Source organism: Euwallacea similis, chromosome 8 (genome assembly GCF_039881205.1).
Source record: "Euwallacea similis isolate ESF13 chromosome 8, ESF131.1, whole genome shotgun sequence".
Taxonomy (NCBI): domain Eukaryota; kingdom Metazoa; phylum Arthropoda; class Insecta; order Coleoptera; family Curculionidae; genus Euwallacea; species Euwallacea similis.
In genome coordinates this window covers 2,616,642-2,631,430 of record NC_089616.1, presented here as the reverse complement: position 1 = coordinate 2,631,430, position 14,789 = coordinate 2,616,642, and the positions used below count along the sequence as shown (strand labels likewise).

The 14,789-nt window shown below is 32.4% G+C and overlaps 1 protein-coding gene across 2 annotated transcripts in view; it reads right to left on the bottom strand.

Annotated features, from left to right (window-relative positions):
• Positions 1 to 4: 4 nt before the first annotated feature.
• LOC136410558 (solute carrier family 41 member 1-like) overlaps positions 5 to 14,789 on the bottom strand; it is a 30,634-nt gene continuing 15,849 nt past the window's right edge. For both annotated transcript variants that reach the window (XM_066392752.1, XM_066392753.1), the window contains exons 2-10: positions 12,368 to 12,470; positions 7,458 to 7,622; positions 7,083 to 7,249; positions 6,769 to 6,948; positions 6,566 to 6,710; positions 6,092 to 6,238; positions 4,382 to 4,532; positions 3,305 to 3,510; positions 5 to 521 (exon numbers count right to left, since the gene is read on the bottom strand). In XM_066392752.1, the coding sequence (XP_066248849.1) occupies positions 187 to 521; positions 3,305 to 3,510; positions 4,382 to 4,532; positions 6,092 to 6,238; positions 6,566 to 6,710; positions 6,769 to 6,948; positions 7,083 to 7,249; positions 7,458 to 7,620 (1,494 nt within the window). In that variant the 5' untranslated portion in view covers positions 7,621 to 7,622; positions 12,368 to 12,470 and the 3' untranslated portion in view covers positions 5 to 186. The remainder of the gene's footprint in view (positions 522 to 3,304; positions 3,511 to 4,381; positions 4,533 to 6,091; positions 6,239 to 6,565; positions 6,711 to 6,768; positions 6,949 to 7,082; positions 7,250 to 7,457; positions 7,623 to 12,367; positions 12,471 to 14,789) is intronic.

Sequence of the window (14,789 nt, the reverse complement as noted above, 5' to 3'; positions counted from 1 at the left end):
ACACTTTTAATGTTTTTCTATTCTTTTATTTTCTTACACAGCCATAAAACTTATATAAATAATAAATAACATATACATGGTAAATGTAGGTAATCTCCAAGAAATAAACTTAGACCATCACTTAATACATTCAATCTCGATTGTTGTCCACAACCGATATGATCAGAGTCTAAAATTTCAAACACCTTACGTCCTTGGTCTGTATTCCTGGTTGATACTTTCCAAAAACATGAATGCGAGTAATAAAAGTGTAGATCCTAATAAATCGCCCATTGCGGTTAAATATGGTATTGCGAAATTGTCAGGATCGATTTTGAATTTCCACAAGGTGTGAACCATCAGGTGAGCACTGTAGAGAAGGATTATAAGCTGGATGACAGTCACTGTGAGGTACGACGCAATGAAAGGAAATCGCGCCACGAGGGCCCCATCATTTGATATTATATCAGCACTCAATACAAAAACTATCTGTCCTGGTATTGACATGGCCAAAAGGAGCCTTGCGGTTTTGGCCGGGAAAACTGTAAGTAAAGTTTATATAGTGTCTTTACAAGAAAATGTTAAAATCATCAGCAGCTACAGAGTTTTTTGGCTTATACTATTTTATGCTTTTTATCTTTTTTGAAACACCCTGTATGAATTTTGATACCAAATTTAAATTCCTTCTTCAGTTTTTTAGTTTTTCAGTCTCCTGTAGTATTTTAATATTTCTCACCGTTTTCGTAAAATTTGCAAAAATATCTATCGATGCAAATTAAAAATCCGGTTCGGTTATCAACCATTTGAAGCAATTCGTAACATTTAAACAAATTTCTTAAAATCATTATTCGCAATACTTTTTTAATATTTGAGAGAGTCCATTGGTCTATAAGACAAAGAGTGGAGTCCTATATCTTAGGAGAAGGACACATTTAACAGGTTTTATAATTTTGTTTTTGTTTAGATTTTTTTAAAATTTTAAGTTAAAAAGTTAGGCAAAATTAAGCTAAAATAAAATTACGTTAAAAAGATTTCTTAATATTGGAATGCTCACATTCTTCCGCGATGGTTAATTCAAGGTGAAGATAGGTTGTCAATTTAATGGAAAGCTTTAACTCCAATTGGCCCTTAAAGCCAGTTCGAAAATCTACAGGCTGAAAATTTTTTAAGGGCTTAACTTCCTTATACCGTCCCAGTTGACTTTATTATTTAATTGAGATTGTTGGGATCACCTATACTACTATTTTGTCTCTAGATACAATTGATTTTACACCCTTCATTGTAAAAATTACTATTCACTTTTTGTTAATAATAATTATGAGACTAATAAATTATGTACATGTACCTTATTGTTTATTATGATAATCCGAGTGTTAATTTATTATTGTCAAGTCTGGTAAAGACTGGAAACAACAGTAAAACTTTAAAAAGAATATAAGTTCCAATAATTCCGATTTAATCAGAAAAATCTCATCCCACAAATTTGGTAAATACTGAATATAATTTGTTTATTTACAGGGTGTTCGATTTATCACGCACGTGCGATTTTCTCGAAAACCAAGAATTTAATACAAACATTTTTAAAATAAAGTTTGGGGTAAAGGAGAGCCTCTTTTGACATTTTTTTTCCAAAAAACTGTCATTTAGGTCTTTCTAAAGTCATTGACATTTCTTTTAATGAAAATACTATATTTTTTTGACAAAAATGGATACACCACTGAAAAATATTTATTTGAAAAATTTTTCAATTCAAAGTTTTTTTAAGTAGTTTATTCAAAGAAATTATCAAAAATTAAGTAAAGCGTGGAACAACATAAAAGTTTTCTAATCTAATAAATGTTCAAAATTTCTTTCACCAACTTCAATACACTTTAAAATACTTTTTTTAAATGATTCATGAACGCATAATAATGTTTGAGTACTAATTTCCCAAGTAGCTTGCCTAATCCGCTGTCTCATATTTTCTGGGGTTGTTGGAATGTTTGTAAACTTTATCCTTTAAATATCCCCTTAAAAAAAATCTGGAGATGTCAAGTATAGCGATCTTGCTGGCCACTTAATAGGACTGTTGCGTCCAATTCAACGTTTTGGATAATCATTATCAAGAATTTGTCGGGCACCCATAAAAAAATGCGCGACAACCGTCGTGTTGAAACCACATGGAGCATTGGAACTCTTAAGTTCAGCTCTTCAAGTAAAATGGTAAATTTTTGCTTTAAAAATCGTTGGTATTTTTTCCTGTTCAAGATCCCATCAATAAAATATGGTCCAATTAAGTTTGTTCCTATGATTCCACGCCACACGTTTACAGACCATGGATGCTGATGCTCAATTTGCCTTATACATATATCTAAGATTTTCTGCAAACCAGTAATACATATTGTGGCGATTAATTTGACCATGATTAGTGAAAGTTGATTTGTTATAGAACAAAACTGACATAAAAAAGGTTGAGTTATCAATTATTTGTCTTTGACCCATTGACAAAACAACATACGATTCCGAAAATCTTCGCCGTGAAGTTCCTGATGTCGGGAACTATTACGGTGTTTTTAAGGTTTTTTTTCTGTTCATCAACATTCCCAATTTCTTCAAACTGCCTCACAAGTCTTTTGAATGTAAACCTAAATGGCATGACCTTTTCTGGAAATCGTTCAGTGTACATTACTATTGCTTTTGAAATATCGCGACCACTTTCCCCATAAATAAGGATAATTTCATTTTTTTCTTTTAATGAAAAATGTGCCATTTTTGCCACACTTGCCATACTTCTTAATCACCAAGAAACAATTCGAACAACACCTCTCACCTGCTACAATGATTTGAACATTTTATTTATTTACTAACACTTATCAATCAAATTTTATATTATCGTTTATTTTTTATTGAAACAATTTGTTCAAAAAAACTTGCAAGGCAATTTATAAATCTATTAACGTTAATTAATAGAATTTTGAACATTTATTGGATTAGAAAACTTTTATGTTGTTTCATGCTTTACTTAATTTTTGATAATTTCTTTGAATAAACTACTTAAAAGAGCTTTGAATCGAAAAATGTTTCAAATAAATGTTTTTCAGTTTTTAATGGTGTATCCATTTTTGTTAAAAAAATATAGTATTCCCATTAGAAAAAATGTGAATGACCTTGGAAAGACCTTCTAAATGACAGTGTTTTGGAAAAAAAAATGTCAAAAGAAGCGCTCTTTTGTCTCAAACAAACTTTATTTGAAATTTTTTGTATTAACTTCTTGATTTTCGAGAAAATCGCATGTGCATGATAAATCGAACACCCTACATAGATACATAATATCTTATAAACTCACCTCCTTTTAAAAGAGCCGTCCATGGTGCCACCCACTGCTTAGTATGGGGAGGAATAACACCTTTTATTGATGTTTTATGAAGCATAGTGGATGTTCTGCTGGCATGTACTGACACTAGATTTCCTCCAATGCCATTGATGATTGGCTGGAATGTTACGTAGCCAGGGAATCGATCTACTGCAAGGTCCAGGACTAACCCTCCACCCCTGAAAATAATTAATTCTTTTATTTAAGCTTTCTCGTTTCTGTCCTGATGTGAGGTGGGAAAGTTAAGAATGAGGAAACTGAAATTAGGATAGCCGATACCGTTGATAAAAGAAAGAAAGAAAATGTGGGCATATATTTGGTGCAGTTGAGGAAACATGAAAGAAATAGCCTTTGGTTAAAGCACCCAAAGTTTCTTCAAATTCGAGAATAAATGTAGAGTATACAGTAGCTTTGCCAGTAATCCTTGTTACGATTTACCCAGTTAGTAGACGCGTGTAACTACATCGTATACTACGCACATAGTACGTCTGATGAATCCAATAAGTAGAAATGTAATTGCCTTAGCCTTTCCTTAGATTTATGTTTATTTATACAAAATATTTCTATTTATTCAGAGAAATGCTTAAATATTGCACAACATCATTATTTATAGTTTCTAGTCACATAGATATCTGTTCATATAGATAATACGAGAAATATTTCATTTTATCGTTGAATAGGTACATATGTACTTAGATAGATATTTAATGAGTGGGTAAACTTTATAACCATCCTGGCCATGTATTACTTTATTAAAGATTTTTTGCAGTTCGGTCTTACCTGTTTCTCTGTCACAAAATATATAATATATGTATAACACAAATCACTATGACAAGGTGGTCCAGCTGTTGTATCGCTCTGGATAAGATTATCTACAGCTTTCCTAGCTGAGACTTTTTTTTATAGATTTTTTGACCCCCCCTTCTACCCCTCTCCACCAATATAATAAGTAGGCAGTTTTTTGCTTTAACTTTTTACGTAAGATTTTACTTTTCATTTGTGTACCCCATCAAGACAAACTTTTTCTAAAGAGTTTTATTTGGCACTTACCCGCTAATGAATAATGCACAAAGCACTGGCGTCCATCCCTGATACAACACAGTTTTCGTGTATTCATTTTTCCTCACTACCAACACCCAGGCAGGTAAGATCAGCATGACGTATACCCCAACTATCGTGAACATTACCCATTGATGACTGTCTGGAAAAGTATATTATGTCCATGTAGTTTTCGATAGTATTCTAGAAATGCATTGTTGTACTTAAGGTTCATATGTCATATGTTTGCTTGGAAATATAACATATGCACCTTAATTCAATCATTTTTTGTGTGAATTGATTCGTTATTTGTCCGTTGTCTCTTTTACACAGTTTTGGCAAATACAGGGTGTTCCACCCCAGCTAGAACGTTCGATAGCTCCCAAACCAATGGAGATACAAACAAAATTATTTCATAAAATGTGTTTCGATTTAATTGCTGCATATTCTAAAATTATTTTCAAATATGGCGGACTTCCGTTTATACCGGAAGTTGACACTAACTTACTTATTTTAAATGGAACACCCTGTATATTATTACATTTTTGAATTCCTTATTCAAAATGAATATCAGTTCATTAAGCATATGGAAGCATTAATTTGTACCATTCACAAGGTATTAGACAATTTATAATAAAATTGACGTATGCATAACTAAAGAAAAAGTCCAAAATCAAGGAAAGTAAAAGAGATAAAATTTTGGGGTTTCTTTCATTTCAAAGAGCAGAAAATAGACTACTACAGCAGCTACGATTTTTTTATTTATTGTCTAAAATATCAATTTTCTGATACTTGTCAAATGGAAATATTCAACCACCAACAACTTCAGTTTTTCAAATGGAATGATATAATTATTTTTTGTCTATCCGACGCAGAAAAAAAATATCTCTCATTTGATATACTATTATCAATAAGTATTCTTAAATCAATCCGCAACAAGAATATTTTTAAGGGACAACAAAAATGATGCAAAAAATAAACGGTTATCTAAAGAATGTCAATGGGATTTCAAAGTACATGTTCAAATTGTTGACCGTTATTTTCAGCGCACAACTGGACCCTGTCATTAAACTGTTTGTTAATTTTAATTAATTAAATTTAATTAATTTTAATTTTTTTAAGTTGTTGGTGGTTGAATATTTCCATTTGACAAGTATTAGAAAATTGATATTTTAGGCAATAAATAAAAAAATCGTAGCTGCTGTAGTAGTCTATTTTCTGCTCTTTGAAATGAAAGAAACCCCAAAATTTTATCTCTTTTACTTTCCTTGATTTTGGACTTTTTCTTCAGTTATGCATACGTCAATTTTATTATAAATGGTCTAATAACTTGTGAATGGTACGAATTAATGCTTCCATATGCTTAATGAACTGATATTCATTTTGAATAAGGAATCCAAAAATGTAATAATATACAGGGTGTTCCATTTAAAATAAGTAAGTTAGTGTCAACTTCCGGTATAAACGGAAGTCCGCCATATTTGAAAATAATTTTAGAATGTGCAGCACTTAAATCGAAACACAATTTATGAAATAATTTTTTTTATATCTCCATTGGTTTGGGAGCTATCGAATGTTCTAGCTGGGGTGGAACACCCTGTATATACACATCTCATTTTTTGAGTAAAAACCCATTTTTATTATTAGTTGAGGGGAAAAAATCAATGCCCACTAAAGTGAATCAAATTCATTTTGATTGGTGTAAATTGTCAGTATGTTTACCATGAATGTTGTAAAGTAGCCTGGCCCAGCTAGAGAGCACCAAAAGTGAAACCACATCTCCAATACTTGCAGCTAACGGAGTGGCCAAGTTATCCGGATTCAGCTTAATGCGATGGGAAATAAAAATAACGCTAATTAGCAAGAAATCTGAAAAAAAGCAACATTATTATAGAGTTCAATTGAATGACTTTTTTAATAATTTCAACAATTCAATCAACCCTTGAACAAGGAATTTGATAATAGCGAAATACCTACTGAACACTGCTATTGTGATAATCTATAGATAGTAATCTGCATTTAGCATACAATATTATTTGCCTTTTGTTTAATGTCGGCTTATTATAGAAAAATATCTACAGTCAATTATATGAAATTAGAATTGTATAAGTCATTATCAGACAAAAGATAATGCGAGAACACCTTAAATTTTCAAATTGTGATGAATATTGGTGGTGGCATAAAGCGAGTACCCACCTAAGGTGAAACAGGACAAAGTAGCCGTCAAAATAGAGCAGGCCGCCAAGAGATACACATGGTTCCATTCAAAATTACCATTCATAAGGGTAGAAGCGGTGATAGCAAATACTGAAACGATGCACGAGGCCACAATTGCTTGAACCTAAAATAGCATAAACTTCTATTTTAAAGTACTTGCAGGAAGCTTGATCATGATTTACCTGAACCAGACCTATATTTCCAATAATCATCTTGAGCACCTCTTTCTTTTTTTTCATATTGCCTAAGTTGGCTTGTGTGGAGAGCCTGGATGCAAGACACATGTCTAAGTTGCCTTTCAGGCCTAGTAACGCAGGAACTAGGACATATAGTGCTTTTACCAGGTTGAAAACTTCATATTCCTTTAAGAAAAGAGATGAAGGAATTGAGAAAAAATTCATCAGGTTTCTAGAAAAATGAGAAATATTCAGTTTTATTGCAAAATAGGATTGGAAACTCTTTGGTCTCAATAATCTATAGAAAATAGTATTTTTACCTCTACTTTTCCTAAAACTATTCCAGCTCCAATGGTCCCAATCCCAGCTATCATAAATGGGATAAAGATCTGAATAGAGACTGAATACCATTTTTCTTTTTTTGGTAACGCTTCTATTACTGTGTCTGTAGATAGTACAGATTCTATAGACTTCTGTTTGTCAAAACCTAAAAGAGGATAACAAATACAGAAGACTAGATACTAATACCGTTCACTCATAGGCATATCGGGTTAGTTCAGGTTAGCTAATGTTCAATTTTGAAAACCGTCAATGTTTGAAAATGCTCTGCAATAGTATCAGTGTTTATTCTCTCTGCACTTACATTTTACGTATATGTATTACTGTATTATTTTTAATTAACGCGTTCCTCCTACCTTTTTTTCCATCACAATTTTGCTCGTTCTTAAAATTGAATTCTGGCGAGAAACTGATAATTGTCGGCGTATATTGTTTGGGATCTTCGTTTGCTTTCTCGGAGTAGTAGCCTGTACTCATATCATCCGTTGAATCGAATGTTTCTGGGTTCTTTATATTCATAGCTGAAATGAAAGAACAATAATGAAAATTAATAATAGTCAGTTTAAAATTAATGCCTATAGTTTTTGAACTATTATGTGAGACAAACATGTTCATAAATCGTTTCTGTTATTATCTACCATCAAATCACTAAATACCATTTTTTGTAATTATAGCATTTTTAACAATCCTCATGGAAATACATATTTTAAATACACAAGTATGGATCAGCAGTTCTGGATCCTGTGAAATTCTCACACCTCCAACATCGATTATAGTACCTCATTTATGCACCTTCAAATTTTACAAAAACGTCCCGCTCTCTAATTAATTTTTATCCTTCCCATGTCAATAAAAATTGAGTAATGCTATGTATAAAATATTTCCATTGTTTATGCACGCTATCGCCACTCGCAGATACCTGGTTATTATGTTAACCCAATTTTTCTAAAACTTCTACCTGAAATCAATTGGTTGCTGTTTTATCAAGAGTATTCCTTGTCGCTTGGAGCCGCTATGAAATTAAATGAAATAAAATTAAATATTTTTCCTCGCATTATGTTCATTAATAAGTGCTGAAGAGCAGCACTACTCCATTCAGATGGGAAATCGTCAGGTAGAAATTGATGAAACTGAGTAATTTGAACTCAAAAGAACACTTATGGAACTCTCGAGATAATAAAAGTTTTATAATTTTCATATAATTATTATACAAAAAAAAAAAGAAGAAATTTGCCCTTGTTAATAGATGTGACAGGAATGACCTAATTCATTGCCTTCTGCCCTGTCCATTAAAAACCGATTGGAATAATCATCGCTCAATCCTGAAGGATATCGCCATCATAGTTCTAGGAATATTGACTTTCTAATATTAAACCTTCGGGGATTTACTGCAGACAAAGCTATTTACATGTACGTCAACTATGATCACTTGCATATAAATTTTTACTGTTTTACTGTGGGGGGTTTTACTGTCCTCGAAAATTACTATTTGGGAGTGTGGTAATAAAGTGTGTCCAACATAAGGATGTCTCGCATAAGAATCTCGAAAACGTTGAACGATATAGACTTAGTTAAATAGGAGAAAAGTTCGTGTTAGAATGAGTAGTTTAATGGTGCAAACAGATCTACAAAGTTATTTTAGTTTTTTAGTTGTTTCGAAAAAAACAAAATTATTGAATTTCTTTTTTTTAACGAATTATGGTAAGATATTACTTAATTTTGTAGATCTATTTACATAACGAGACTACTCCCTTGAAAGCGCAGAAGAGAGAAAATTACTACAGGGAGATGCCGCCCTTCAGAGGATACATAGAAGATAGAAGAGAAAAGTATTATTTCTCCAAAGTATATTTGAAATTTGGTTAGTTTAGGAAATACTCGAAAGATCTGTTCGTTGTCTCGTAGAAATATAGAATACCGAAATACTGACGATAAAATTCTTAATATTCCATACATTATAGTGTGAAAAGTATCGTATAGAAATATGCGAGATAATTGCCAATAAACGCACAAAGATAACTTACTATATGATTATCATTAGTCCAAGGGCATTGTAAATAACAAACAATGTGGTAAGAGCTATCGAACCTTATAGTAATAAGGTATCCAGGTAATTATTAATAGGGGTAAACAGAGGGTAAGTTAGTGCTTCCCTGCGTTGCTGCATAGTGCTCGAAACCCCGAAGTCGTCTCACCTGTGAAACCCCGTCAATATACATGGATTGATGGGATGATAATGGGAGTTTTCAGGACTTGTTTTCGGTCCCGAGATTTTCGAGACCACTAATCTCATCGGGAATACTAACCCGTGATGGCAATCCCTAATTATTAAACTCTATTCACCTGGCACAAACATTCAGGCAAAAATACTTCTGCCAGCACCATTTTACAATCGCAGGAAGAAACTACAAATCAGAATTGCGAAGAAGTTGCTTACCTACTTGCTTACTTCGCATCTGTCGACATGATCACTTAATATAATCTGGACTATGATATATGAATATTTAAGTTTATGTTCATCATAAGAAGCAGGTTAACGAATACCGTAAAATAGCGTACTAAGAATCGACTGCGACGAATGTCGATAATTTGCTATTGAAAGATAGTTATAATATGAAGTTTTATATCCGCTTAGCAGTTATAGGTATTATCGTGAATTTAATGGCACCAATTTTGCGCTATTGTTCAGCAGTTCAAATACTTGATAAAAAATATTTTCCTTGCAAGAGGAACTGGTAAAATCAATTAAAAATGCAGATAACATTGTAAATGTAAACAATACTGACGAAAAATTATTATTTTTAAAAATGTTGTTATTTCTTAATCACTATGATCGTGTTTTTCAGATTTAATCAACTTCTTTTAATTGAAATATAGGAAACACGACAAAAACTCAAAAACTTGCAAAATATTTACAGGGGGCCTACTACTATGGTAATCTTTCAACCAACAATTGTTGTAATTCTTGTTTAATTTTATAGTTTTGCATAAATACATTTTCTTGATCATATTGCTAATTTTTTTAATGTTTTTCATCACAAAATGTCATTTTTCTCAACAATAGTTCGCATTAGAGCTTTTGAGCATGGGTACCATTTTTGTGTAAAACATATTGGCGATATAAAACGTACCTCTAAAATACTAATGTTCCTAGTGGCGTAAAAATTAGGGGCAAAAAAATCTCACGCAACCCTAAAATCTCCGCCTCTGGCATATGGGGAAAAATTGAAGTAGCGCTCGAAACGTAACTAGTATAATATTAATGATAATAGGTGTACAAAATGTATTTTCTGCATCTCAAACGATTCCTGAGATATCTTCAAAAAATTGAAAAAAAACTTGTTTTTTGACACTCTGTATCTCGAAAACGGTGCGTTTGCGGACCCATGTTAATAAGAACTTTTTTTCTTAAAATGGGCCAAAAAATCACACCCTTCATTTTCCAATACATGTTTTGAAACTTCCTGTACAGTACAGGATGTCTCAAATTCTTTGCTTTTACAGGATACCCTAAGCATCATTGAAGTTAAGCACATACAGTTGTCACAATTCTGACTGGATAAATTGGACTTCCGACTTACACAATCTCCCTTTGCTACGAAATAACGATTCGCATCCCATCGTACCTTAGAATGGTTCACATGTTAATGGAACGGTTTGACCATTTAAAGTCATTGAAAATGCCATGGTCGAAATTTAAGTTGGAGCAAAATTACATTTGCATTAAGCCTGAAAAAAATCCACTAGATTGCCTTCATTGAGTTTTGGGTTGGACCTTTTCTATATCACGGAACCTCATTGCTTGCCTATCTCGTGTCATGGTCTATAAATTCTATAATTGCCTGTATCTCGTCTTTTTTTCACGTAACTGAAAATGTCTATTCAATTTTATTTGACATTCTTGTGCATTTTCCATACTTCTTTTTGTTTTCATTTAATTATTTTACTTTCTTCCGCGTCCTTAGCATGTATTTTTCCAATCTTTTTTACAAAAATGTTTACAGAACACACTTGTTTAAACCATAATCTAGTGATAGTAGTGACTATTGTGGGATGCGGGTGATTTAGCAAAATTTGATGACGTCAAATAATACAAAAAAAAACATATATTTATAGCGCCAAAAGAACTGTTGCATAAAAATCCTTTTGTCTGGAGAATTTCTATATATTATACATCTGATTTCGAACAGTACCATTTGATTAAATAATTTATTTCCTGTTAATTATTTATATTATGCTCACATCATATTTATTACTACCTTTATTATAGCTTAATATGAGGTTTCAGGTACTAATTCGTAGGGAACTAGCAATAGAATTGTATATGCCGCCTATTACTTACCTTACCTATTATTTACTGTTATTAGGAAAATTATAGAATTATATACAAATTTAAATTGATTTGCTATACAGAGCGGTCTAAGTTGCTGATGAATGTATCAAAAAATACTGGGATGGTTAGATGACGCTTAATGACCTAGATACAGGGTGTAAAGTTTACCTATAAATTGGTCCATGGCATCCAAGACAAAATGAGGGCTCATCCCCAAGGGCCTTTGGGGAGAACATAACATGTTACAAATTTGAAAATTTCGTAACATGTTAAACTTCTCAAAAATTATGCCAGTATGAAAAAAAAGTAAAATCATTTTTTTTAGTTCTTTATATCGAACGCGAATTGTAAACTTTTTCTAAGTTAATCCACTGTCCTCATCTCCATGCAGCATTATGTTTATATAATTTATCTAATCATCAGTTAAATTTGCTCAGTTCTAAAGCAAAACGGAAAAAGTGTTAAGTATTTTCCTATTGTCTCGTCTGTGTTGACTATCTACTTCATAATATTAGTAACGTTCTTAGGAAGAATTCAGACGATTAACCAGAACCAAATTAATTGTTCAGAAAACGACGATTTAGTATTTACCAAAACGAAGTCGAATTTGCTAGTGTTTAATATTTCAATTAAATCATCTAATACCATAACGATTTAAGTTTGAGGAAATATTTTTGCCAAAGCTATTTGAAGAAAAATTAAATTATTTACCCGCACAATAGTTAGTATAGCACTGACAACAAAATTGTTATCGAATTACTCATATACCTGATATTGATGATTTCGTTTTCTCTCATCCATGCAGAGAGCCTTGTTCCTTAAAGATGATAGCAAATCTTTCCACCTCATTTAATTATTAATTTAAATGAAATATTATACATTGTTATTACCATTTAACGCTTGTTTACTGTTTACCGAATTATTACCGCTTACCTGTGTTGGTTGAATATTTGCAAATATGTTAGAAAGTTGCAGGGCCTGGATAGCCGTTGTGGGAGGAACAAGGAACGTGGGAAGTACCAATTGCCGCATTCGTCTGAAAGTAAAATCAAAAACTAAGTTAGCTATCAGGAATTGAACTGACCTACATGAATGTGGTTGGAGAAATTTCTAAAATGATATGAGCTTATCAAAGAGATGAGAATCTGCCAAATATCGAAATGGATAAATATTTATTTATTCATGCTCGTTTGACTAAGATAAATTCACGTGAATACAAATCTATAAAAACTGAAGGGTTTCTGCTCTTTTAATCGCAATCAAACGAAAGTAGTGCAGCCTTCTGATACGATTTTAGGGCGAAAGTAGTAGAAGATTCGATTGAGACTGGTCTTCTGTACATAGAATCTCACCCTGACATTTACATTGTTTTCCTCGTTGCTTGTAGCCTGTTTTTACTGATTTAAAACACAGATATTTCGAATTTCTAAGAAATCTTGTAGACAATAGTAAATCTAGGGGTCTTTAGGCTTATGGTCACAGCAGCGTTAAGTGTTAAGTTTACTTGCAATTTTGACCTTCTCTTTGAATTCATCCACCTGTATGGTAACAGTCTTTGTATTCTCCAACTCCTGGTCTTCATCACCCTATGAGATGCTTTTATTAGTATTATGTCAATGCATGCTTACAGTATTGGCCAAAATACTAGGAACTTTCTTCACCTCCCCAAAAATAAAGAAACTTCGCATGAATCAAATCAAAAGTTATTGTACTTTCAATATTTATTAAACATATATTTAATTTATACCAAAAATAAAAACTATTTAAAAAAAACTCAATGATATTGTAAAAAAATCGAAAATGCCTGGACAAAATGGTTGGAACTTAAAACATCTGGTAGGAAATTTGTGTCGAATTTAAAGTATTTTTAATTTTAGTACTTGGTGTGATGTCCTTTTGTTTTTATTACTTCTGCCATTCTCCTAGGCATTGATTCGATTAGTTCTTCTATTAACCGACGATCTACATTATGCCAAACTTGTAAGAGCCTTTCAAAAAGTTCGTTTCCATTTCTAATGGCCTCTCCTGTTCTTAACCTACGATCTACAAGGTCCCATAAATTTTCTATCGGATTTAGATCCGGACTTTGTGCTGGCCACTTCATGGTAGGAACTTTTTCCAGCTCTAACCACTCTTTTACAAGTTTGGCAGAATGTTTAGGATCGTTGTCCTGTTGAAAAATGAAATTAACTGGCATTGATTCAAATGCATATGGTTCCATTATGTCTCGTAATATGTCACGATACATAAATCGATCCATCTTGCCACAAATGCGATGAATGGGACCCATGCCATACCAAGAAAAACATCCCCAAACCAGCACATTACCGCCACCATGCTTAACAGTAAGCTTAATATATTTTTTATTGAGTCTCTGGCCCTTTGGACGCCTTACATGGACTATACCATCACTGGAAAACAGGTTGTATTTCGATTTATCACTGAAAAGAACTTTTTTCCAATCTTGTACTGTCCAGTGAAGATGCTCAAGTGCAAATTGTAACCGTGCTTTGATGTTCTTCGTCCGTAACAATGGTTTCTTAGCTGGACGATAGGATTTTAAGCCATTTTCTACTAACCTTCTTCTAATAGTTCTCGGTGATATTGCAAGATCTCCATCGGCCATAATTTTTTGCAAAATTTTTGAGGATGACTGGAACGGATCACTATTTGCAAGGTTGATAATTTTTTTATCCAGTCTTGCAGTTGTCTTTTTAGGCCTGCCTGTACTTTTTCTCGGGATGAGATGACCATTTATTTGAAATTGTTTGATAATTTCCGACACAGTATTTTTCCGGAGGTTTAATCTCGTGGAAATATCTTTTTGTTTAATACCTTGTTTATAAAAATCAGTAATTCTTTTTCTAAGATCAATCGAATAGGCTTTTCCTTTTGCCATTATAATTAATTCAGATATCAAACCGAACTGACCAAGAAAATACATAAAATATGCAAAACATGCCCTTTAAATCCGATAAGAAAAAAGTTCCAACTATTTTGTCCAACATGATACGATTATTATTATTTTTTTTATAAAAGAATGCAAGCTAGAAATGTTTACTATCATTTTGTTGTTGAACGATATCAAGGCATATTGGCCATGTTAAATTTGTTCACATTAAAACAGAGCTATTTTAGGAATACGGAAATTTTGAAAGTTCCAAGTATTTTGGCCAATACTGTATATCGGATCTCGCATTTTAAGTAAAATTGAGTGATGTTTAGGTCATTTTGAACCGCTGTTTCTTTGCTGTTTTTCCAACTGTAATCTGCAATGGACATATCTCCTAAATGATTGTAAGCCGCAAGGCAGATTTGCTTGTAATTTTCATTTTCTAATATTTCTTAATTTATT